Source organism: Emys orbicularis, chromosome 5 (genome assembly GCF_028017835.1).
Source record: "Emys orbicularis isolate rEmyOrb1 chromosome 5, rEmyOrb1.hap1, whole genome shotgun sequence".
Lineage (NCBI taxonomy): Eukaryota > Metazoa > Chordata > Testudines > Emydidae > Emys > Emys orbicularis.
The window spans coordinates 83,192,498-83,220,295 of NC_088687.1; the positions used below are offsets into that span (position 1 = coordinate 83,192,498).

The 27,798-nt window shown below is 42.1% G+C and overlaps 1 protein-coding gene across 5 annotated transcripts in view; it reads right to left on the reverse strand.

Annotated features, from left to right (window-relative positions):
- The window catches only part of IRF2 (interferon regulatory factor 2), a 65,953-nt gene extending 38,504 nt beyond the window's left edge, over positions 1-27,449 (reverse strand). For 2 of the 5 annotated variants that reach the window (XM_065405334.1, XM_065405333.1), the window contains exon 1: positions 412-504. In XM_065405334.1, the coding sequence (XP_065261406.1) occupies positions 412-426 (15 nt within the window). In that variant the 5' untranslated portion in view covers positions 427-504. The other 3 variants (XM_065405335.1, XM_065405338.1, XM_065405337.1) reach the window with 3 other exon arrangements.
- Positions 27,450-27,798: the final 349 nt, after the last annotated feature.

The following is a 27,798-nucleotide window of genomic DNA, read 5'->3' on the forward strand; positions in this document are numbered from 1 at the left end:
CAATCAGATTAGTGTAAATGGGTTTGTTCTTTTTCCTATAGGATTTTCCTATACAAATATCAGGCTAACAATTAAGGTTTCCTCTCACTGCCCAAAGGAGATATGTTTACTGAAACCACTTGGGAATTATGTTTAAAATCTGAGGGCAAAATATGGCTCTTTAAAATGTTTAGCAAACAGAAAGGCAAATTTATAACACGCATGATCACCCTAAGCTCTTGGCAAACATACTGCCTCATTTTATTACCTTGGAAGGGCTGTGTAGAGCAAGCCACAAAATGTTTCAACCTCAGCCTTCTTTACAGTCACTAACTAAAATGACTAAGAACTTCAAAATAACAGATAATTAATAACTGCTTAGCCCCGCCAGCTTCATATATGAAAAAAATAACCAAATCTCCAGAAACTGACCATAGCTGAATCCATGTACAAAGTTTCAGTCTTCGTGTCAGAGACCTGCCAACAAAGCTGGCATGTGAGTCACAGCAAAGCAGGTTCACCTGCTCACATGGTATGGTGCTTTGAGAAATGTCTGCAGAACAGGAACAGTATCTATGAGTTCATGAAGAATTCAGACCCAGGAAACACCACGTACGTATCTTAAGCTGTGCTCAGGGCTGATTCACTGAATCCTCTGTGACAGAAATGACAGAACTGTTTGAACTGAACCCTAAATGCAATATCTAGCTTTCCCGCAAGTCAACTGCATGTTTTGTTTATACATCAGGGACAAGATGCAGCCCAGGAGAGCCTTAAAAGTAGCCCCCTTACAGACACCATCTCCCCAAAACTGCAGCAGGACAAAAGTTGAGCAACTGAAAATTTCTGTTGCTGGTGAACTCAACCAACCGCATTTTCTATTAATCTGTCAAGGAAGATACAAGCACAAGCAAATATTGTGGTTCGGTGCATTTCTTCATTTAAACTATGTAAATATATCCTGGCAAGATGCAATGCAGCCCTCAATGTTCCAACCGTGGGCACTAAAGCTCAGCAAGAGGACATATTGTATATATTTGCGTAAAAGCCAAAATATCCAGGACAAAAATTGCAGGCCTACTTTTGGGGAACTAATTAGTTAAGAGGCAAAGAGGAGGGAGCCCATCAGCATCCTCAAGGGAGCAGCAACTAATTTCACTTGAAGTGCCCAGCCCTTGGCCTGGTAATACAGTGAGCTCCACTTTGGGTCTAGCCAGGAGAAGAGATGCAGCTGCCAACACCACTGCTCAAGAGAAGCTGGTCTTGTGTGGGATGGAAGTGCAAAGTTGTGTGGATCTCTCTTTTCTCCCATGGAGATGGATGCCCCCAGAGGGGTCTCCCTGCTTTTCCTCTCCAGGTACAGTGCTCTCTCCTCTTCTCCAGACTAGGGATCTTCTAAGGCAGAACTCTATCTGCTGTTGGTAGCATATACAGTATCACGTATATAAGGCCACACCCACTCAGTCTGATCAAAGGTCTTTAGGAGAGAGGATTTAAGGCCTATTTATTTCAAAACAAAAACCAAAATACCAAAACCCTCTAAATAATGTCCAGTTGGAGGAGATTGTGGGCATTGTCTGGGATACATTTCCACAGAGGAGCAAACACAGGCACTATTAAAGTTCTGTTAACCAAAATATATACAAGCCCAGGCAATGCTCTCAGAGGCAATATTCAGAGTTCTGCTATAGAAAACAAAGCTGTAACATTTTCAGAAACATCTCCAGGCAGTTCTTTCTCAGAACCAGAGCACTGACCACATCTGATATGACAGAATGTTGTGGTTTCTAAAACAGCTGCATGTCCACCACTCCTTTACACAAAAGTACAGTATTAACACAGGATTAATTTAGCTCAGGTAACAAATAATTTAAATATAGAAAAATTACACTAAGGCATTGGTACTGGTACATAGTTAGAGTGGAAAACAAAATCAGGAAATGTAAAAGTTAAGTTTCTACTGTAATGTTAACTAGGCCATAAAATGTCATATTTTGTGTTCCTATTTTTCTTGTTAAATGTATAGTTTGAAATAATTCTGTTTATGTCATGTGCATACCATAAAAATATACAGGATGTGCAACTCAGCTAAATTAACAATGCAGTAAGAAACTTAATCTTACCAGTAAGTAATTAATCTATAGTAGGAATTTGTGGGAAATCCCTAACATAAATTCTGTATCCCAGAAATTATAGAACACTAGACACATCCTCCTCTTCCAACAGGTAACTCTCTTCGTGATGACAAAGTAACTTCATGGCATCTCATTGAGGGAGGCAGGGTGTTTTTAGAGAAGGGTCCATAACTCTGCAATTTGCTTCCCCCATAAGTGTCGGAGCCTGTATTTGGGGGCTTTTAGTTCACGCTGCAAAGCTTCATCTCTTCTCCAAGGCTCTCTGTACGTTTGTTTTATTACTTTTTTTTTTTTGTACATGCGCCTAGAGCTTCCAATGGGAGCGCTTTAAAGCCAATCAATCAATAAAGAATGGGAAAGCCACTTTGTGTCATTTAGGTAATTAAAGCATGCAAAGAACTTTGAAATCCTTCAATGAAAGCAGCATAGAAGTGGGAAGTACTATTGCCTGTCATAACTCCAGCCTGGCCTCATTGGAATATATCAATTTCAAAACAAAGAAATGAAAACCAGGAACTAACACGAGGCCTATGTAACACTAAGTCTGACAAGTTCTTTCACTCTAGCCTTTCCCATACCATCTCCACTACCCAGCCTTTGTTTAGTATTTGCACTGTAAATAGAGCAGACAAGAGATCTGTTTTACACTTTACACTAAATTTAAGGACTCAGGGCCAAATTTACAAAGGTATTTAGGCACCTAAAGATGAAGAGGGGTTTACAAAAGCACCTACGTGCCTAACTCCCAATGATTTCAAGTCACATTGGCTCCACTTCAAGTCAGTGGGAGTTAGGCATCTAACTTTCTTGGGTGCTTTTGAAAATCCCTCTAGGTGCCTATCTGCATCCTTAGGCACCTAAATACCTTTGTACATTTGGCCCCTCAGAGCTCAAGCCACCTGCAAGAAAAAGCTTCCGGCCAATTTGTTGGCTCAGTTGGTACCACATGGCACTGCTATGGGGGAGACAAGTTGGAGTACAATCTTGTTCTTAACACGCTCAGGTAGACAACTGGAAGCAGGAATGTTAGACACATGATGCTCTCAAACTCGGCCTATATTAACCTTTAGCATCCCATTGCAACAGGATAGGGAAATGCTGTACACATTCACATGGCCCCATGTTTCAACCAAACTTTTTGAAATGCTGTCGAAAACATTGTTTGTTTTCTGGTTTACACCTATAATGGGGAGGCCGTTGCCGACTACCACAGTCAGCAACAGGTCAGCTTCGTAGCGTACATGGGGCCCAACAAAGCAGTTTTTTTACCCAGACCCCAATGAGATAGCCCATGTATAAGTGAAAGAAGAATTTGGCCCATCTTTTGGGATCTTAAATTTTATAAAAGTGCTTCCCTTTGCTAACCAATCCATCCAAGAATTTCTGTTTTAAAGAACCAGAATTCTGACCCATATCTCACTTCTTCTAAGTGAATTAAAGCTGCTGGTTCTGAAAATAAAATTCTCTTTTTTCTCCTCCATCTCTCACCCAACTCTACCCTAAAGGGACTCAGTAATAGGCTAGTCTTTTGTCTTCTCATTGGTGAGATTCAAGAATTTAATATATTAATGGGTGTTAATAAAATACAAACATTTAACTTGCTCATTTAAAATAATTAGCCATGGCAGCAGGCCATGACATGCAATGAGCAACAGAGTGTGTGACCCCTCCTTTACAAACTGATTATTTTGACCATTTCTTGAAGGCTCATATAGTTTGACAATACTGCTAGATCTTTACAATCTAGTCAGTCTTTCAAACAACTGTCAAACAAAGTTACAGCTAGACACACGTGTCCACACTTGACACAGCCAATCCTGCATGCCTGACTCGGACAAAATTGCCAAAGACGTCAGTAGTTTTGCTTGAGTCAGGCCTGTGGGATCAGATTGTTTGTTGATAGAAGGCCAGTCTATAGCACAGTTTCTGCTAACACAGATTTTTTTAAAAAATGAAATTCCTGTCCACACTGAAATCGTAATAGCAACAACCGGTCGTTGGTTAAACATGACAGCAGGGTCCATTTTTTAACATAGACGGGGCTTAAGAAAACAGTTTTCTCCGGTGACCACAAAGTGGCTTCAAAGGTGTAAGTGACAGCAGGTGTAAATGAGTGCTGTATTTTCCTGCACGGTCATGCTAAGATCATTAAGAACATGGTTATCTCTAGACAGTTCTGGGGACAGTTGTACCTATGATTTCATTGAAAAAGTGCAGCTCTGTTGACAACAGCATTGTACTCATTTTGCCTGGTATATTTCTGGGCAAGGCCGGTCTTCCTGCAAGGCCTTAACAGGTGATAAAACTGTGATGGGACTATTTTCTAGCTCTTCTGAGAAAACCTCCCTCTTTAAAGACAAACTAAACAATAAAAAGGTAAGATGGCTGAGTTCTTTTCAATATGTTTTCACATCTCCTCTCTCATGCCCAATGAGAACTTGTTGGTTCCCTTCATTCTTGATTAAAACCTTGGTGGAAAAATCAAGAGACCAACCTGTTGACCAGCACATACTCAATAATATTAGCACCATACAGAAAGTGTGACCTCTATGGTTGAAGATCTCCACATCAGAACTAGAGCAGAAGTAGAAAGAAAGTGAAACTAAAGTACAGCGTACATTAGGTCAGAACAATACAAGATATTCCAATCCCGTCAGTTTCATTTTTTGTTCGTTAGCAACTGGATAAGATGCATTTAACTGGAAACACTGCAACAATAATTGAAAGGCACAATTGATACACCTCTTCTCTTTTGTCCTCCCAGGTTAACTTATTAATGATAACAGTTTTCAAGTACCTAAAAGGTTGGTACAAGGAGGCGGGAGAAGAATTCTTCTTCTTAACCTCTGAGGATAGGACAAGAAGCAATGGGCTTAAATTGCAGCAATGGAGGTTTAGGTTGGACATTAGGAAAAACTTCCTGACAGGGTAGTTAAGCTCTGGAATAAATTGCCTAGGGAGGTTGTGGAATCTCCATCATTGGAGATTTTTAAGAACAGGTTAGACAACACCTGTCAAGGATGGTCTAGATAATACTTACTTCTGCCCTGAGTGCAGGGGACTGGATGAGATTCTAGTTCTTTGATTAAGTTGCTGCATTTCTCTAAAGGTAAAAAATTTGCAAGTTTCCTACCTACTCCTCTCAGTGCAAAATTTAGCTGATTTAGGCTTCGTCTATACAACCAACTTATGTTGATATAACTACGTCACTCAGGGATGTGGAAAATCCACACCCCGAGTGATGCAGTTATACTGAGCGAACTTATGGTGTAGACAGTGCTATGTCGACAAGAAGGCTCCTCCTGTCAACATAGCTACCACCTCTCCGAAAGGTGGAGGACCGGTCCTACACCAACAAGAGAAGCTACCCCTTTAGCACAGGTAGCGTCTTCACTAAGCACTGCGGCTGCGCTACTGGAGTGCTGTATATGTAGGCACACCTTAAAAAGCTTGTTGATATCTGAAAAAACTGTAAATGGTTCAAGAGAGGTAGTTAAGGAGGGACAGCTTTGAAAAAACCCTACTCTTCAGGGAAGATGTATAGAGCTTTGTGGGAGAAATATTTTTCTTGCACAGATTCCACACGTACAAAAAGAACTAAATATATTAAAAGAGTGAGATGTATTTTATAACTTTATTAGCTGATATTCTTTTTAGTGCTTCCTTCATTTTAAGATGTAGATTCCCTTCATAAGCATATAAACCACCCTGTGTGACCAGACAGATATGCTGAGATAAGTCCACACTGTTAATTATAGGATTCAGGGAATTTGGGTCTGTGTTTGTCCTTGTTCTGGGACTGTTCCAAGGTGGAAAGGAGCACTGATCCTATTTTAAGGACCATCGCTTGGATGAAAATTCTGCCCCTTGATCACAGACTTGATCCTGCTTAGATATAGAAACATGTGTCCCAAGCATCTTTTAAAACAGTCTACTGAAAACACCCCAGTCCTGCAAAGATTTATACACATACTAAACTTTATGTACTGCAAGTAGTCCCATCAATGGGGCACTCAAACCAGAGGGGAACTGTCCAAATGTTTGGAAATTAAGAATTCAGGAAGGATGGATCTGGGGAGCCTCAGGACTGGAAGGGATGTTGGTGTCACCCTGCAAAGAGTAACTGGGCTGGTGAGAGTCAGGGTGAGATCTTATGCTTGCAGGCTGGCTACTGGTGTCAGGGAATTGAAATATATATGCACAGCACAAGGGCCCCCAAAGTTACAAAGCAGGCAGTGACAGAACCCCTTACTAGTCCCCAAAACAGAGTCGCATAGTCATTACAGAAGTTGCACTCCAATATCAGCGAACTGAGGTTCACACTCCAAATACTTGCTAAACAGACCCTAATGGATTCAATTGTGGGGGGAGCAAAGTACAAGCTTAAAGTTTATTATTTTCTTTTGTTTATTTCGGGTTAAGAGAAGTATAACCAGGAAAGGGGGGAAATGAGCCAGAGAGTCTCCTTGGACACAATGGATAAAAAACAACTATGTTTGCAATATAGTTTACCCCATAAGGGAAAATCAGTAGAGGATCTGAGAACCATGCTCACTGAGCATTTTAAGCAGAAGGAGGAGGGTACAGATGGAGATGAACCAGAGTTGGGACTAGGGTGACCAGACAGCAAGTATGAAAAATCGGGACGGGGGTGGAGGGTAATAGGAGCATATATAAGAAAAATACCCCAAAATCGGGACTGTCCCTATAAAAATCGGGACATCTGGTCACCTTAGTTGGGACACCAACCAGACCTTAATCTCCTGCAGGAATTGGTGCTCAGGTACAGCTGATTAAATTGCAGCTCCACAGGGACAAGGAGGCATATGAGTACCAGGTGCAGATGGCTCAGACTCCAAGAGAAGGCAGTCATCAACAAGGCAGAGGAGCTGCAAATGGAATCAATCCACACAACCAAGGCTAACAAGGAGGCAGAGGAGCAGCCCAGCAGTGACAAACGGCAGTGACTGACGCAGAAGAGAGCGCACACAAGCGGAAAATGGAGACACAAGAAATGCAGCTCAGAGTACTGGAGCAGCAAAAAGGTATTCCACAACCCATGGGCAATCCCTGCCCGAACTCTCTCAGCTGGGACAGACTGTGTCCACATTTTAAGAACTGCATATATGACTGCAAACTGCATAGAATATTTTACTGCTTTTGAAATATATGCCAGGGCAATGGCATCTCCATTGGGAAATGAATGTCTGTACTGGTTCCCAAAATTTCGGGTATAGCTTTCCAAGTCTTTACTGGCATGGGCCAGGGGGGAGCCACAAACTATGATAAATATAAGGAAACTATATTGTCAAGGTTTCAACTTACTCCAGAATCATACCATGTTTACCAATCTAAAGACGCATGATAATATCAGTCATGAGGAGTTTATGCATAAAATGTGTGATTTTATGAAAAAATGGGTAAAATGTAAAAGGGCAGAATGGGATTATGGGAAATTGTTTGATTTGTTTACCCAAGAACATTTCTTTAATGCTTTCTCAGATGAAATCAGAGCTGCCATATGGGAAAAGTCTCCTGATAAAGTGCAGGTGGCTGCTTGGGCTGTTGATTTGCATGCTCAGGGCCAGAATGGGTATTGAACGAAAGCCCCAAAGGGAAGGGCAAAGGCCCTGTGTAAAAGTGAGTCCCCAAACTGTTCATGAAAACAAGGAGTGGGGAAGTGAGGCCAAATATATCCCAACAGGCACCCACCCAGTAATCCCAGTTACAACCCCCTGACCCAGGACAGGGGCCCAAGAAAATGTTGTATGTGTAACTCTACTGAGCTTTACATTGAGAGATATTGCCCCAAACCCAAACCCATCCTGCCCAAGTTAACACAGCTCTGATGAGCTGAGGACACTGAGGGGGGTATACAGTCTGAACCCATGGAGGTACACAGGATGTTCATCCATTTTGGCCACTGGACATCTAGGGGTAGAGAGGATATTTGAAAGGCTTCAGGAAAATTTTCATTGGCCTGGTATAAACCTAGAAGGAATACTGTCAGTCTTGTGACTTGTACCAAAAGTGGAAAAAGATTTTAGGTCTCCGCAAAGCCTCATTGCAACCATTACCTGTAATTGGAGAAGCATTCCTTAGGGTTGGTATGGACATTACTGGTCCACTCCCTAAGCCAGAGGCTCTCAGCCTTTCGAGACTACTATACCCCTTTCAGGAGTCTGATTTGTCTCGCATACCCCCAAGTTTCACCTCACTTGAAAAACACTTGCTTAAAAAAATCACACCTAAAAATACAAAAAAGTGTCACAGCACACTATTACTGAAATATAGCTCACATTCTCATTTTTACCATAGAATTATAAAATTAATCAATTGGAATATAAATATTGTATTTACATTTCAGCATATAGTATATAGAGCAGTATAAACAAGTTGTTGTTGGTATGAAATTTTAGTTTGTATTGACTTCGCTAGTGCTTTTTATGCGGAATGTTGTAAAAGTAGGTGAAATATCTAGATGAGTTGATGTACCCCCTGGAAAACCTCTGTGTACCCCCAGCGGTTCACGTACCTCTGGTTAAAAAACACTGCCCTAAACCATCCAAAAAGCACCAGCAGATACCCAGAGGCAGTGGCCCTAGCTAATATAGAAGCAGAAACTGGCAAGTGCACTTGTTTCCATAATTAGTAGGGTGCATTTTCAAACAGAAATACTGCCAGATTGGGGGTCAAATTTCATGGCCCACATATTCTCTGAACTGTGGAAAATTAAAGTCTGCCCCATATCACCCAGAAACAAATGGGTTAATTGAAAGATTTCATGGGACATTTAAATCCATGCTAACAATATCTGTAGACAGGAAGGCAAAGGACTGGGGTGTGCTACTGCCTTCCCTATTGTTTGCTTACAGAAAGGTACCCCAAGAATTGACAGGGTTTTCCCCATTCAACCTCCGATACAGAAGGAAGGTCACAGGCCCCCTAGATCTGGTCAGAAATTTGTGGGAAGGTAACACTGACTCTGAAGGGGAACAAGTGAATGAACTGGAATCTAAATTCACGGCAGAGCTAAAAACCAGTATGGAGCTAGTACTGCATAATCTTGAAAAAAGCCAAGCTGTACAAAAAGGGTGGTATGACAAAAAGCAAGGTGAAAGAGCCTTTGATGCAGGTGATTTGGTTCTGGTATTAGCCCCTCTATAAAGCATAAAATGCAGAACTCCCAGGAGGGTCCTCTGAGGAGATAGAGAGACTAAGGGTATGTCTACACTGGAAACTTCAAAGTGCTGCCGCAGGAACGCTCCCGCAGCAGCGCTTTGAAGTGCGAGTGTGGTCGCACGCGAGCACTGGGAGAGAGGTCTCTCAGCGCTCCTGGTAATCCACCTCCACGAGGGGATTAGCTCCAAGCGCTGAGAGCGCGGCTCCCAGCGCTCGGAGCCTGTCTACACTAGCGCTTTAAAGCGCTCAGATTTGCTGCGCTCAGGGGGGTGATTTTTCACACCCCGATCCAGCAAGGTAGAGCACTATAAAGTTTAAGTGTAGACAAGCCCTAAGTCAGTAGTTCTCAAACTTTTGTACTGGTGACCCTTTTCACATAGCAAGCCTCTGAGTGCGACCCCCCTTATAAATTAAAAACACTTTTTTATATATTTAATACCATTATAAATGCTGGAGGCAAAGCGGGGTTTAGGGTGGAGGCTGACAGCTCATGACCCCCCAGGTAACAGCCTTGTGACCCCCTGAGGGGTTCCAACCCCCAGTTTGAGAACCCCTACCCTAAGTGAAAACGCTTGCAATGTATAGAAACCCTATAGTCAGAGTGTACCCCAAACTGTACATATTAACTGACTGAACATTTACTATAACAGAGAGGCTTATAGCAAATGTAATATGCTACACAGATGAGGACCACAGAGCATTGCCTCTCCTACATGTAATGTCTGAGAGTCAGGGGAAGACCCCTAAGAGTATGTCTATACAGCAAAGAAAAACTCCTGGCTGGCCCATCCCAGTCAACTTGGACTGGAACTGCGGGGCTGTTTCATTGCTGTGTAGACTTCCAGGCTTGGGTCAGAGCCCAGGCTCTAGGACCCTGCATTCGTTACCAATTTTGGACTTTCTGAGTTTAAGGTACTATCCTTCAGAATAATTAAATGCAGGAGCCACACTCTAGAAGCTGATCAAGCAGGTGCTACATGGGTTCTAGGAGTTTGCACTCCACTGTAGATGATATTACTATATTTAACAACACCTGGGAGTAACACAAAACACATGTGGCAAGGGTGTGGAAAAGCCTCAGGGATGCAGGTCTCACAATCAAGGTGTCAAAGTGTACAGTTGGGCAGCAAATACCTCTTACCTGGGTCATTGGATAGGTGGAGGCCAAATCCACCCAGATCCCCTGAAATAGGAAACTACTGTGAATTGGCCTGTCCTTAAAATGAAAAAACAGGTTCAATCATTTATAGGTCTGGTTAACTATTACCAAAAATTTGTGGGCGGTTCCAGTGACATCATTGCTCCTATCACAAGACTATACCAGAAAACAAAACCAGAAAAAGTGGCTTGGTCAGATGCCTATCAAAAGGGTTCTGATAACAGTAAAAGAAATTTTATCAAAGACGTCCGTTTTGGCCAATCCAGGTTTTAAAAATAAATAAATAAATAAATAAATAAAAATTGTGTACTGATGCATCCAACACAGCCTCAGAGCTGTGTTAATGGAAATGGGAAGATAACGAGAAACGCTCATAGTTTTTTGCTTAGAAATGCAGTCTCCCACTGAACAGAATTACTCTAATAGAAAAATAGTGTTATACTATTGCATGTGCTGTAAAACAACCCAGACCCTACCTCTTCAATAGGCAGATCAGAGTGTTAACAAATCATTCCCTATTAGTATGGCTCCACAGAACAAAAACTTCAGATTGCTATGATGGAGTATAATTTTGCAGGCATATAATATGGAGATTAAACATATTGAGGGGTTGGAGAACAAGGCATGATGTCCTATCCAGAAAAGAGGGTGTAGTAGAAGTGAAGCTTACATCATGGTCAGTGACCAAAACTTCAGCATCAGACACATGGGGGAGGGTGTGTGTGTGTGTGTGTGTGTAACAATCGACTCCAGACACCCCAAAGGGAAAATATGTTTAAACCCCAAAAATGAGCAGTTAAACCAACTGATTGCCTAGCATACTATATTATTGTTATACCAAGTAAGGTCTTCTATGAAAGCATGTAATGTTCTGAATTTGATTAGTCATTATGAGATATGTATACAGACTCAGGTTATGAATCCATGTATAGGCATATATAGAAAATTGTACTCTGAATTTATACTCAAAAATCCACTACACCTCACAGCAGGGGGGTGAGCAGTCAAGAGGGGAGAGGCACCTCCCAAGACAGGGATTTACACAAAACTTGCTTCAAGTAACGATCCATTGTCCCGCCGGGGAAGACAATGATGGACCATTAGAGTTAATAGGAAGACATTGAGACATCCAGGCTATCAAGTCAGAAGGGAATTTCCCCACTCCACATAAACGTAAGTCTCCATCGACTGAAAGAAAAGAAAAAAAAGGAAAAAGTCTTTCAAAAACAGGTTCGGGGCTGAGCTTGGTCTACACTACAGTTAGGTCCAGAGGCATAGCACTTAGGTAAATGTAGTTAGGTCAACGCAGTGTCAGTGGAGCCCCACACCGGGGGCTCTGGCTATCTGTGCCCCACAATACCCCACGCTGACAGCCAGTGCAAGTGCTCCTCGTGAAGATGTGCTCGGCCAACAGAAGGAGCTAGTGTGAATGTACAAAAAAGATTTAATTACTGCGGTGGCCATATGTCCATATAACTTAAGTTGCCTTAATTTTGTAGTGTAGACTTGCCCTGAAGTTTTTTTATCTAGACCATGAGGGACAGTCTTATGGCAAATGACTGTTCATGAATGCTGGATCCCTCCTGTAGTATGCTGAGAAACTAACTCAAGGCAATAGGTAACTTACATTAGAAAAGGGATTTTATTAAAGTGTAAAGGTTAAGATTGCATTTTTATATTTTTCTGTGTAACCTGTGTGCTTTCCCTCACTATTTTATCTTTGAATTTGTGGTTTTTCTATTAAATAAACATTTTTTGTTGTGTTTTTTTTACCCCAAGCAGGTCTCAGATGCGCAAACTGTGTGGAGTGTGCCAAAGTAAGCTGGTATCTGGAAGGTGGTTTTACACCTTGGGGGCTGTGACCAACCAGAGGGGGAACATTCTGGGTGTCTGGTAATTAAGAACTTGGGGAGGCTGTATTTGGGGGGACCTGGGACTGGAAGGCTGTTGGCATCACCTTGCAAGGAGTAATTAGGCTGGTGAGAGACATTTTGTGGGCTGGCTACTGATGTCAGGCAATTGAACCACAGCCACACAGCACAAAAGCCCCCAAGGTTACAGGGCAGGCAGTGACAGGACCCCTTACCAGTCTGGGGCAGTTCCTAAAACATCACATCACAGATATGATCCTGCTTAGATAGGGAAACATGTATCACCAGGCATGTATCCTGCAAAGATTTATACACATGCTTAATTTTATATACAGCACATAGTCCCACTGAAGTCAATGAGACACTTATAGTGCGTAACATTAAGTACAAGCGCAAGTCCTTTAAGGATCAGGGCCTAAGATTGTGGCATCATCAACATACTTTCTACCCCCTCAAATGAATATATTTGTATATTGTATTTGCAAATACTTTCAAAACAAGCTCTAGCCCATGAAATTTTGATTTTTCACAGGTAATATGACCCACTATAATGACCTGGATTAGAGGTATTTTAAAGATATAAATCAGTATTTTAATTGTTACACACATTGTCATTTAACTTCAATTTTCAAGTACACTGAATTAAGACATTTGAATCTTCCTGACCCTAAAAACCTCTAAAAAAGGGAGCCCCCTACCTCCCCTGTATAACTAGTGCTCCAGCGAAGAAGAGAGAAGTTGCATCTTGCGCAATAGTCAAGTTACATACTTTCTCTTGAATAAACAAAAGAGATGAAAATATACATAGATCAACTTTAGGTATAAGCCTGTGCTCCCATTCTCACCTGCCTCCCCTCTACTACCAATTCTTGACCTGTTCTTCAGTGGTAAAGAAAACCATCCTAGAAGGTCAAACTGACAATACTCTGCTTCCTTCCCCAGACCCAAAGAAGAGCTCTGTGTAGCTTGAAAGGTTGTACATTCCACCAAAAGAAGTTGGTCTAATAAAAGATATTACCTCACCCACCTTGTCTTGCTTATATCCTGGGACCAACACAGCTACAACACTGCAAACAGACTGAAAGAAGATCTATTGTGGAACCAGCAGCATGGGACAAATAAGTGGCAGCAAAATCTGGTATGCACGTGGGTGTACACATTCTCAGTGTTGCAGGGGTTAAGATTTCTAATGAAGTTGTCTGAAGTTCCTGAGACTGTCAAACTGGAGATAAGATTAAGGAGAGTAAACAATCTACTGCAAAAGACCTTGGATTGTTGGACAACAGAGGTCAAGATTGAAGGCAGGAGCTATGTTATCTGGCCTGTTAATCTCAACCATTGCTGGTGCCTCTCATCATATTGAGGAATATTATTGGTATGTTATCAAAAACGCACTGAGGAAACTTCATTAATCCCTTGGTGATTTCCTTATAACTCCTGGTGGAAGGAACCCTCACTTTGGGTTCTTATTAGTTTGAAGTGCAATTCTACCCTGACAAGTGGCATCTTCTCATTCTACAGAGCCACTCCCCGTGTGTAGTCAGTGTTCTAGCTCCTCACTGCAGTGATACAAATATATTTTTCCTGCTTCTCACTCTTGTTAGTACTGCAGAAGCAGCAAAATGAAGCTGGATTATATTACCTTGTGTGCATCACCAACAAAAATCATTCATTGCAGCCCAGAAAACGGTGCATCTTACTTCCTCATTTATCTGCCACTCCACTTGCTTGCAGGGAGGAGCAGCCCCAAGAACCCAAGATCCTGATAATCCTAATACAACCAGGTGGGAAGGGTGGCTGACCCCTGACAACTCCTAGGGTTAGGCACACTCTGACCCTTAATAAAGAATCAGTCTTCCAAACAATTATAAAGGTTCTCTCGGCTTCCTTTGGTCCTAAGTTAAATACTAACAGAAGTACTCCAACAGGATTGCCACTGATCAAGGGAAAAGCACTGCAGAGGTACAGGCTGATTTAGAACAGCACAGTGATGGCATCAAGACTTTAAGGGATATCAAAGCTGGAAATACAAAATAAATGAAAGAGAAGTGAACCTCAAGCTCTCTCTCACACACACAGAGACATGCACACACAAAAGGCAAAGGTAGCTTGAAAACCCCCTCCCCTTCTTGTAAAAAAAAAAAAAAAACAACCAACCCCCAAACCCTCCCATTCCCTCCAAAACAAAAAACAAAAAAAACTAAACAATAAAAAACACCTGTGAAGGGGCAAAGAAGGAAATATCCCATGCCTATATTGAAACACACACATTACAGATTGCATGATAGACAGGTCCTAGACACTGTACAATGACTACCAATAGACTCCCACAACATAGAGAGGCTATTTCATCAGTCCAATAGCATCTCTGCTCCACCTAAAGGATGTTAACACTCCCTAGCTGGGATACAGACATTAAACATCAAAACAAACTATCATTTGGTTTCCATGCAAAGTCTCATTTTCCCTCAGCAGCAAAGACAGAGCTGTTATTTTACAGTGATCTCAGGCATTATTAGAGAGCGCCCTTGGATTAACAGAGAGTTTAGAATTGTCTTGAAAAAAACCCACACTATGTGAATACAGTACAGCTACACCTCATTCACATAATTAAATTGATCAATTTTTAAATACGCAGCGTACCTCATCTTCTCCCAATTATCTAAACAAATAATCTCACTTGCATTAAATCATATATAATACAGAAACAACAACTCAAATGACTTCAACAGAGCTACACCAATTTACATCTGCTGAAGACCTGGCTCAATACACATTTAAATGCATTGTTAAAATGTTAAATTATTTAGGGTGAAATCCTGGCCCCATCCAAGTCAATGGCAAAACTCCCACTGACTTCAACAGAATCAGGATTTCACCCTTAATATTTACATTATATTTATAGATCATATCAGTCTCAACTTGATTTGTGATATAAGGTGTAATGAAAAATGAAGGGATTTAACTTGTAGAAATGTAGTTTACTAACCTTTTGAGGGAATAAAATCAATACCATGGAGCAATAGAGGTTTTAAAGATATACTAACAAACTAACAAAGAAAACAGTAACCTGGAACAACATGCACTCCACTTACATAAAACCCAAGTCATTGGACTCTATGCAGGTGAGATGCAGAGGATTTGGTGAACTCCATTTCCCCGAATTGGGATAGCATCCACAGCCCCTGCACAGCAGTTGCAGATCTCCAAGCCCATCCCCATTTCAGCCTTCTGTGCCAGCCTATACATGGCTGACAAGAATACCCTTCTTGTGGTGCATTCCAGTGCAGCATCATTCCCAACCCCTCTCTGGCCATAATCCTGCAAAGCACTTAAGCACACGCTTGAAGTTAAGTACATGCCTAAATACTTTGCTAGATTGGGCCCTCTTTGTGCAGCCTGTACACACTGGTTCTTGCACTGGCCCTCAGCACCACAGGTAAATTTCACCACTATTGCCCAAAGGATCATAAGTTTTGGGAAAATAGATTCATAGCATAAACAAGACCTCCATCCTCTCCTTTTGACTTGAACCCAAAGATAGTCCTTGGGAATTCATATCCAAGCAAGGCACAAAGAAGAAAGAGAGTTCTTAAAGTCCTTGATCCCCAGTCTTGCCTGGGTTAAGAGGGTATAGATTATTTTCCACTGGTAAGTATATGCAGAAGCAATTTCTTTCATCCCTGACATGGAGAAACCAAGGGGAAAAATTTGTTCAATCAAGAGGAAAATCTCAAGCTTTTCAATTTCCCAAAAGAGGAGTTTAATGACTGACGTTACTGGGAGCAGAAGCAGGTCCCAAAAACAAAGAACCATGCTACTAAAATTATGTGCCTTAATAATATTTTTACCTTTCTTTCCTACATTATGTTACATCCCTCACTCTGTGTAAGCTCAAAACTTGTCTCTCTGACCAATGGAAGCTGGTTCAATAAAAGATATCGCCTCACCCACCTTATCCCTCAATCTCTAGGCATTTTAGAAAACGGTGTTTCAAAAGGTACGTCTTCACTTACATCCGGGTCCGGATGTAAGCAATCGGTTTTCTGAGTTCGATTTATCGCGTCTGGTTAAGACGCGATAAATCGATCCCGGATCGATCCCGGAAGTGCCCCGGATCGATCGCTGGTACTCCAGCTCGGCGAGCGGAGTACGCAGCATCGACGGGGGAGCCTTCCTGCCGCGTCTGGACCGCGGTAACTTCGGACTAAGGTACTTCGAATTCAGCTACGTTATTAACGTAGCTGAATTTGCGTACCTTAGTCCGAAGTGGGGGGGTTAGTGTAGACCAGGCCAAAGTCGTTGCCTGATCCTTCCAGTTAAATGCAATTTGAGTTGCAAGTGCTCAGCACCTCTCAAGATGCTAAAGCTATGCCAGTCAATTTCACGGTGTAGCCACACCCTAAGGAAAATATTCTTAGAGTGGCAACACATTCGGAGAACACCGTATTTTATGGCTGTTGTGCAAGAATTTTCCCAGACTGATGAAAATGAGGAAGTATTTTGTTATGGCTCAAATCCCTTTAAAGAATCGCTTCTTTTGTGCTGCCCACAAGAACTGAATTAATAACTTTTTTAAATTACTCCCTTGTATCCCAGTACATCCTGTCTTCTCTGTAACTGGCTTTTCAGGCCCTTTTCCAGAAACAATGCATCTGCTTAACTTTATACACATGAATAGGCTCCCTGAAGTCATTGGGACTAATCACATGCATAAGCACTTGCAGGATCCCAGCTTTAGACTGAAACTCTTCACTGTAGGGACTGTTTCTGTCTTGGTCTCCTGTCCAGCACCAACCACACTGTCAATGTTTAATACACTATCAAGGATAAAATAGGGTTTAAACAAACAAAAAAAAACCCATGATCTCAGTCTCCCCTTAGTGGTGTTGTAGCAGCTCAGAGGGAATGAGGAAGGCTATGTTTACATTTCTGAAGATACCGGAGGAGAGAAAAGGCCAGTTTCAGTGGAAGCAATCTATGGAGTATGTTGAAGGAGGAGTTTTCAAGTAATTTAGCCATGGACTGAACCTGATGTAAGAATATAACTCATTCAAACAGCACTTGCGTTTCATGCTTTGCTTTGTTTTCATAACATACCTTTCCCTGCAATACACAGCAAGGACTGTTTGCACCCTATACTAAAGTACAATCTAATGTTTGCTTAAAGGTTTCGTTTTATTGTCTGGGTGTGGGCTGTGTCTACCATTCTAGTTAATAAATAACTTGTACCTATACTACTGTCAAAGGTAGGCATTCCTATCTTTAGACCACCAATGCCTGGCCACATGGGTGGGTATCAAACACAATCCGCTCATGAGATTGGGGTTCACTTCACTTAACTGAAAAGCACTGTAATTTTCCTGACACCTGTCTGGAAGTTTCATTATTAAAGATAAGAACATGTTTATTCTTGCTCATTGAGTTCCACCTCTAAGCTTAGCATTCTAACTAAGCAGTAAAGATGAACACAGAATCATACCATAATTGGGGCCTGGAATGTTTTGAATCACCCAGACTGTAAACTGAAAATGTTTCTGATGCATGGACTTATTTATGATTGCAAAAACAGCACATGAAAGAAGCAGATGTGTACACAAAAGACTGATTTAACCAGTGCAGTTATTACAAAGCTACTGGTTAACTCAAATTACTGAGAAATTTATAGGAAAACTGCTTCTTTTCATGAATATAGTTAAAGATTTGCATTAAAGGAAGCACCAAATGAGAAATACTCAATATTGTCTCTTACTCAGACCTCATAATGTAATCCTCCTTGTTGTAACAGCAATGGCTCTTTCCACTGATAAAGAACATCCTCCTACAGTTTGTATTTTTTAAGTTATTTTTTTTTAAGCAAATTTGGTGTTCTTCAGAGACTAACAGCAATAGACACAGCCTAACTTGTAACATGACAGCTATTTCTATCCTGAGACTTTCCTAAGTAGAGATTGTCTATAAGTGGCAAATATCCACTTAATTAGATAGAGACCACCAAACTTATTTCACTTATGATCTAATAAGGAAAAAAATCTAACTAAAAAGTTTTTCATCCACCTTTCTTCCAAATCTCAACTCTCCAGAACATTCTTTGCATGCCAAGAATTTAATTTTGGGGTGTTTGAATTTAGTGCATCTCAAAGATGTCAGTCTGAAATCCCTGGAAATAGAAGTCTTCCGATTATCCATAGAACAGCTCCAACATAAACTGTGTGAGCTTCCCCGCACTGTCCTTCAACATAGACTTGGAAGGTTCATCTCTAGAGGGGAGACTAAGTCAGGCTTCACGTCCGTTCAGCACTTTGCCCCTTTGTTGAGACCCCAGCTAGCATGCTAATTAGTTCCAGATGTGGTGGTGTGGTGAGTTTTCTATTGTGAACACCTGTCCACAGGGAATTGAGTGAAATTAGCAGTCACCATCAGATGTAAAAATGTCACTTGTTACTACTGACCTGGCCTGGATCTGAATCAGTGACCACAGGTGAAAAATTCTATATCCTGTTACCAGTCCTATTAACTATTCCATTCTCAACATGCCAATAATTTTGAATAAATTTTAGTTATACAAAACAGCTGAATGGCTCACTGTCGTCAGACTGACATGACTACTATCATTTTACTCAATAAACATTTTCCATAGCATTTCAAAAAGTTACCTCCACAAGTGAATTGGTACATACACCTCAACAACTTCTCTTTTAGTACTCTAGAGTCACTGCATATACCTTCAGGTGAGAGAGAACTTGTCCTGGCCAAACTATTTAGATGACAACTCCTTTAATTCTTTTATCATGTATTCGGGTAAAGGGACATTGTCACGTAAAAATCATATGCAAACACTCACAGTTATTCACCTAATATGACCTTAAATTATTTAAAATTACAATTTTTAAACCCAATTTTCTTTGTGCTACTTATGCTCTGTGTTCTCTTTTTTTCACTTCTGTCAGCTGGAAAATAAAAGCCAATGGAGTTGGTTTCAGTTTTATTTATAGTTAGTTTCAATTTTGTTTATAGTCAGTTTTGTTTTCAGGTTTTTAATGTTGCAATGTTTGGATTTCTGACACTGCAGGGAAAGTTTATTATTAGAATCTGTTTTTGTTTTCTTTTCTCTCTTACATTTTTTTTTTTTTTTTTTGAAAAAGAGTGGAGACTTTAAACAAAAAAAAAAATTGTTTTTACAAAATTTAATGTTCAAGTCAAATTTAGGTCAACAATGTCCCTTTAAGAGAGACTTGAATTCACATCTGCTCAAACAACATTCATTCTCACCATTTGACAAGTGATCTTGAAACTAAGACCTGCCAGCCTACACAATGCAGGCAAAGTTTGCTGCAGGAAGGGAAAATTTTAAAGGCCATGTCTACATGTACAGCACTGTAGCTGCACCAATGCAGCATGTCTGGTGACGACGCTCTAGGCCAGGGGTCAGCAACCTGTGGCACGTGTGCCAAAGGCGGCACGGCACGCGAGCTGATTTTTAGTGGCACTCTGCTGCCGGCGCCGCTCAGCCCGCTGCCAGCCTGGGATACCGGCCGCCGGCCCTGCTCAGCTTACTTTACATACAACAATAGTTTAGTTATATAATATAGACTTATAGAGAGAGACCTTCTAGAAACGTTAAAATGTATTACTGGCACACGAAACCTTAAATTACAGTGAATAAATGAAGACTCGGCACACCACTTCTGAAAGGTTGCCGACCCCTGCTCTAGGCTGACGAGAGAGAGCTTTCCAGTCAGCATAATAAAACCACCTCTGAGAATGGCAGAAGCTATGTCGATGGGAAAAATCTCTCCCACCAACACAGCGCTGTGCACATAAGCACTTATGTCGGTGTAACTTACGTCACTCAGGGGAATGGTTTATTCACATCCCTGAGTGACATAAATTATGCTGGCATAAGCTGTAGTGTAGCCATAGCCAAACTCTGTAAACTAGCTGGACACCTAATTTCTCCCCTGCCACATGGTACTCCTTGTGAAGTAAAGTGTTACACAGCATGAATACAGGTATCAGAACTGGGCCTACAATGTCTGCAATTAATGTACAATATCAATATGAATATAATGGAGCAAAATCTGCCCTTGCATGCGCACACATGCTCCCTTCAATGTCATGGAAAGCCAGTGTACATATCCACAGAACAGAATGTGGCCAATATCTTTGAACGGCAACTTTCTTTGGACATCCCCTAAGAAATTATTTATCCTTTTAGTTTTACATGAACTTTAATACCTCTGAAAATGTAAAGACTCCTACAATTCTAATTTACTAGCAAAAGGAAGGTAGGTGGTTGTTTACAGTAGCCTACTGTCTAACTGCAGTTACCAGTAACATTTAAAACTTCACGTCTCTTCTAAAATTTAACTCCATCCCTGACATCAGGATTCACTGATATCCACAAACTAACCTTTGAAGGTTACTTGAAAACAGATGTGCTAGTTGTAACTCTGCAATCTGCTCTTCTCGTGTAGCAAGAAATAATCTATGTTTATAGTGAATTAGCTCTTCTAATTGCACCACAAAATCAGGTGAAGTATGCTGCAACAACTGAATTTAAACATTATGTATGATTAGAGTTTAGTTTTGTATAATGTTACATTGAGTGAAACAATGTCACATGCAAGAGATTTTTTTTAATACATGAATTCAAACTACTTCAAGTTAAAATGTCTAACTAATGAGTGTTCTGTTTGCTGCAAGCCAGCCCCGAACAAACAAACAAACATGTCAGTAGATCACTAATTTAAACAAAATTGACTATCATTATGTTTAAAAAAAAACCCAAACATTTCTTTAAAGTTCAAAATTTCTGTAATAGTTTCTCTTTAGATCAGTAAGAGAACTAGAATACTTCAATAATTTACAAGAGGCTACATCTGAAAAGTCCCATCCTGTTTTTAAAGGTTACAGGAATTAAAAAAGTGTTTTGAGCTCTATGAAGGAAAAGTGCTATGTAAGTGTTAAATGTATAATTATTATGTGTAAATCATTAACTGATTATATATATGTTATACAGGTGCACAAACACACACACAACTCTCCCCCAAAAGTTTGCTTAGCTTTTTTTTTTTTTTTTTTAATGTCAATTCCTGTTTTTCTGATATTGTTTGTAGTGTTGTTGTAGCTGCCTTGATCCCAGGATATGAAAGAGACAAGGTGGGTGAGGTAATATCTGTTATTGCTCCAACTTCCCTTGGTGAAAGAGATAAGCTTTCGGGCTCCAGAGAGCTCTTCTTGGGTGACTTCACCCACTTTGTTTAGCGTAAAAATATCTATCAGGAGAACAATTCATAGCAACTTAGTAGGGATCCTAATTAATAATTCAATAAAACTTTTGAAACAGTGGGGTAAATTCATTAATTTGATTATTCATTTGGCCTATGATTTTATCCATGCATAATTAACACACAATTTAACAAAGACCAATTCTGGTTTATTACTCCCAATTTATTTATTTTCACTTGTAAATTTCCCAAAACGTACTAGAAGGGGTTTTAAACTAATCAACAGTCTTTCCATTACTACTTCTTCCAATATAAACTTCTAATGCACTGAACATCTGGCAAGTTTGGGGGTTTTTTAAATGAAAATTCTATACAATGTATCATTTGTTACCTGCTCCTCTTGTCAGCATGATTCAGACCCGGATTCTGCAAGCATTTACACACATGCTTAACATTAGTTATGTGTATATAGTCCCACTGAAGTCAAGTTCACGAGTGGTTACAGGACTGGGGCCTCAGTATGTATACCTTCAATACTGCATGGTCAGGTTACCTTAAATAACTCTTATGTCCTTAAATCTACAGTCGTCACAGGATTTTGAAGAACTGAGTTTTTATTATGCTAATCTGTACTTAAATCCCTAACTTCAACTTTACAGTTACAGTCAGAGGAACCAAATAAGAGCCATATGCCTGTTCATTTACAATACTAATGTTGGACAAGGAACTGGTAACGAATAATTATTTTTTTTGCTTCATTTTCGGCACAGGAATTGTCTACCAAGATTTTCTTACAATTATTTGTTATCAGAAAGTCTTAGTCAGTGGCTTGTTCACTATCAGTTCACTGTGAATATTTAGTATTCAAAATTTGAAATTGAACTGCTCTGAATGGACACATAAGTCACATAGTAAGTTTCTCCTCTCTGACTAGATAAGCATAACTCAGAATTAGGCCACCACTGTGGACACACACAACTGCGAATTCAAAATGTGCTTTCATCAAATATTCTGCAATATTTGATAAAAAGAATACAGTATGGGTCAGATTCACCAATATGGCCTGACTGCTTATGCCATTCAAGCAACTTATCAATGATCAGTTAATCTGGGCTAACAGCAGCTTTACATAACTGAAGTGGTGCAAGGCAGTTAAAATGTACTAGTGAATCTGGTGCCTACCACCAGCAATTTGTAATATTTATACCAAAGCAGACACCACCATGCTTTTATAGCTCTAATTTAAAATTTTGTGTTTAAAGATCTAAACAGCTCAAGAGCAGGGAAACACTTGGAAACACTTAACACACGTGCTTACTTTTATACACGAGTAGTTCCATTGCCATTGATAGGACTACTGGTTTGCTTAAAGCTATGTATATGCAAGTTTAAAGGATATGGATATTGATTAGCAAAGAAGGAAAAAGGTAATAATACACTGTTTATTTTCCATTTTGTGAGTTTGTTTCCTGGTTACAAAATTGCAGTGTGGAGTACAACATTCATTGCTAATGCAAGTGAATACTGTATCAAGAAAACCATTGCTCTCAGACTGAACACTCAGCTCTTCTGCTGTTTTATGCCAGTATAAATTAATGATAACTTAGATGGGGCCAATCAAAAGAATACTTTCACTGAAGATTACTCAGAAGACAAACTTATGGTACTTAACACATAGAGGGACATGCAAAGAGCAGCCCAGGATAGATAGGCCTTGTTCATGCCCTAAGCAACATCTGACAGCAGGGAAAGATTTAGACTCATTCAGAATGTTGATCTGTCTCACAGAGACTTTGAATCTTAACTATGCTGCTTTCATAATTGTGTCACCATTTTTCCAGTTACAGTGAATTTAAATGTTGGTGCAGTAGTGAATTCTCTTTTCATAGTACTAGGTTAAGCATTTACTGCAAGAGGTAAACTATGCAAAACTATTAAAAGATTTATTTTAAATGTATGTTTAAATATAGAAGTTGATATTTCATCTCAACAAACTGGAGTGCTAGTTTACAATTCCTACTATATCTAAGTGACCGCAATCTAAAAATCTCTGCACATCAAATTGTGTTATAAATTATAATCATATACTAATTAAGCGCAAAGTTCTAGACTTTGACACTGAAAACAGTAAGACTGCTCTATCTGAGTGAGAATTTGATCCTGCATGCTGTACACAAACAAAACTCCTATTGTTTTCATAGGGAATTTTGTTGGGGAAAAGTGTCCAGGACATGGCCCTTAGCCTGATGTTGTTCACTTTGATTAATAATCAGATCCTAAGCACATCACCCAGAATGTGCTTAGTGACAACCAATATAAATAACACATTTCAAACATCAATACCAGCTGAAAGATGAAACTTCAAGTAGTGCAAGTGTGGAATATATTTTTTAAAAATACAAGACTCCAATCCTGCAAGCTGATCCATGTAGCTGGTACTCTGTGCCTATGCAGAGCCCCCCTGACTTCAGTAAGGCTCCCTGCATTTATTAGGATCAACTTGGTACCTTAGTGCATGAAGGGCACATGACAGAAATACTTTTTCAGTCATGTTTTACAGGATATCACTGTCCCATTTAGACCACAATTCCAACACATACAACAGAAACACAAACAAACCCAGTGTTATTATCTAGAGCTGCTTTTACAAGCATTTAATACCACAGTATTGCCCCTCTGCCATGTACATTGGCCAAACCGGACAGTCTCTACGCAAAAGAATTAATGGACACAAATCTGACATCAGGAATCAGAACATTCAAAAACCAGTAGGAGAACACTTTAACCTGTCTGGTCATTCAATGACAGACCTACAGGTGGCAATTTTGCAACAGAAAAGCTTCAAAAACAGACTCCAACGAGAGACTGCTGAGCTGGAATTGATATGCAAACTAGATACAATCAACTTAGGCTTGAACAGAGACTGGGAATGGTTGAGCCATTACAAACATTGAATCTATCTCCCCATGTAAGTATTCTCACACTTCTTATCAAACTGTCTGTACTGGGCTATCTTGATTATCACTTCAAAAGCTTTTTTCTCTTACTTAATTGGCCTCTCAGAGTTGGTAAGACAACTCCCACCTTTTCATGCTCTCTGTATGTGTGTATATATATCTCCTCAATATATGTGCCATTCTATGCATCCAAAGAAGTGGGCTGTAGCCCACAAAAGCTTATGCTCAAATAAATGTGTTAGTCTCTAAGGCTTTGGCTACACTGGCACTGTACAGCGCTGCAACTTGCTGCGCTCAGGGGTGTGAAAAAACACCCCCCTGAGCACAGCAAGTACAGCGCTGTAAAGCGCCAGGGTAATCAGTGCCTGCAGCGCTGCACGCTTGCTCGCAGAGGTGGAGTACATACAGCGCTGCGAGAGCGGCAGCGCTGTGAAGTCCCGAATGTAGTCAAGCCCTTAGGTGCCACAAGTACTCCTGTTCTTTTTGCGGATACAGACTAACACGGCTGCTACTCTGAAACAGTAATAGCTGCTATAGAAAAATCTTAAGATTCTCAAGGTGTGTATTACTTTCATATAAAAATCTTATAAGGCAATTGGCCACATCTACAGACCCATGTCTCAAAGACATTTTGCTTCTGTTTATACTGGGGAAATTACCCATACTTGTCAATGAGCATCTTAGATTTTAAACTCATTGGGGAATGAACTAGGAATTTCTCTGTGTTCTGCATACCACCAAGCACTATTTCTGTACTCAATGCATAATGCAGGTTCTCCAAGGTCTTCCTTGATGGGACTTCCTACAACTATAGCTATTAGCAGTAATGCCTTGAACGGCATTTTTCACAGCTTTCCCACTAGACATACCAATGTTGGGAGCCTTAGTATATAGGCACCCACCATCTGCCACGGTTGTTTTAAGCACCACATCACCTAAATGGCTCAAGGCAGGTCTACTGACAACCACGCCTAGAACAGTGGTAGGAAATGGCAGTTTACATGCACCAGGCAGAGCTGTTATAGGCCCAAGTTGTAGACCAACAGTCACAAGAGGGCTCCCAACACTGCTAACACCACTGGATCATTTCCGCTAGTACAGCCCGGGCTATTCGAGGGTAAAGGTTGTTTGGCTGGTAGCACAGACAGGGCCAACGGTGCTCTAGGCCCAGTGCACGTAGGTGCGTTTCTAACAGGGAGGGGACTCTCCCCCTATGTTTTTGGGCTATGCCCGGAGGAGGAAGGAAGCCCTGATCAGGTGCCGCTGGAATACAAGCCCCTCAGGCCAGGGCTACAGCACGCGGCCTGCAGCGAGTCAGGAAGGGGGCTGGGCCCTAACTACACGGCTAGCAGTGCCCACGCTCTCTTCTCTCCCCCCGGCTGGCGGGTAGGGGACACCCAGGGTCAGCATCTCCGCAGCTGAGGCACCAACAGGGAGTCCGAGCCTGGCCTCGCGGTGCGGAAGGGGGAAAAGACCCAGGCAGCAGCTGGGCGGCGGTGTGGGAGGAGGGGCGCGCTGCGAACCCTGTCCCGTGTCGCTGCCCAGGGAGCTGCGCCGGCCCGCGCGCCGCCTGCCAGAGTCCGAACGCCCGCAGCAGCCAGGGGCGCGCGGGAGGCTCCCGGGCTCGGCCCCGCCATTGGGCACGAGAGGCGGCTTCGTCACCGCCTGCCGGGGGGAGGGGGAAAGGCCGGGGGGAGGAAGTGCTAGGGCTTGTATAACAACACTGGGGGGTGGGGGGGTGAGTGACACCCTCCCCCCCACGCGCACCCGCCGACCCAACCCTGACCTGAGCACCGGGCCCCAGGGGGGAGCGCGGTCCCCGCCAGGCAGCTCCCGTCTGCAGGCCCGGCCGGGGGCTCTGCCCATGCGCCCCCAGCCCGGGCCTGCAGCAGCCGCCAGGCCTCCGCAGGGAGCAGCGGCCCCGCGGGACTCACTGCGCCCCCATCCCCCTCCAAGGCCCCCGGGCTGCAACAAGTGCCGCGGCCGAGCCCTGCACATCCGGGGATCCGCTCCCAACCCAGGCCCGGCCCGGCCCCGTCTGCCGCTCGCTCCCAGGGCCGGGCGGGGAAGGGGTTACTCGGCCCCTCCTGCCCCGCCCAACGTGCACAGCCCGGGGGGCAGCCGCTGCCCTGCGCCCTTGCTGTGACTCCGGCTCCCTCCTCCGCGGCTGCTTAGCAGCACTTGCTCCCGCTCGGTACATGTCTCACCCCGGCTTCCCTGCCACCAGCATCGAGCCCCGAACCGAGCGGGATCCCCCGCGGCCGGGGGGCGCTGATCACCTGCAGGAAATGTCCGCAGCCCCCCCCACCCCGCTCAGCTCCGCCACTCCATTAACTTTCCGTGTGCCGCAGTTACGGGGTGTCAGGCTCGCGCCGCGGGGGTGGAAGTTGCTGCTTGTATGTCCCTCTGTGTTGTTTGGCGTCTTTTTTCTCCTCTTGCCTGTTTCTTTTCCCAGTCCAACTCTCGCTCGCTCGCTCGCTTGCTTTCCCATCCGTCACAGCGGGAGAATTAAATGCTTCCCTCCTTTGTTTCCGTTGTTGATCATCTCCCCCCATTAGACTCAAAATAAATTCAAAGCCAAAACCCTGCCGATCTGTACACAATCGGTCTCGCCGCGGTCCGAGACAAACACACGTCCTTCCTTCCAGTCGATCACCTTCTCTGCCTTTTCAAATGCAAAAGTGAAATTAACCTTCCTTTCCCTAGCAGCAGCTTCACCTAAAATCATATGATCCAAAACACCGCTGACCTTTTATTTTTAAATCAATATTAATTATTTGAGAGCGGGCACTTCCTGTTTGCCAAACATTTGTGTAAATCCACATACAGAGACAGTAGTAGTTAAAAAAATTACCTTGTTTAATGTGTTATGCGCGGTATTTATATAATTCCTCAAGGTTAACGCTGTTGCCAGGGGATGCAAAATGGAAATGAAAACACTCAGCTGAATAATCGCAGGAGCAAAACTAAAAGTTACTCCCTCAGCTTTGGCTGAGAAGAGTCCAGATCGAAAGCAAAACAAGGAGAGGAAACTGCGAGGAGCTGAGGCTTGGAAATTCCCCCCACCTCCCCGGCCTGTTTGTGCAAAGGGGGGGGAGGGGGCTGAGATGGGAGAGGTGCGGAAGTTTACCGCAGCCTTTCATTGGCAGACACAGCCGCTTTCATCATTTCTCGGAAAAGTCGATTTCATTTTCACTTCCCTCCAGCAGCGGCAGCGAGCAGCAGCATGTTAGTGTGTTAAAGGCAGAGAGAGACAGAAAGAGCTTTCAGTTCCAGGGCATAGAA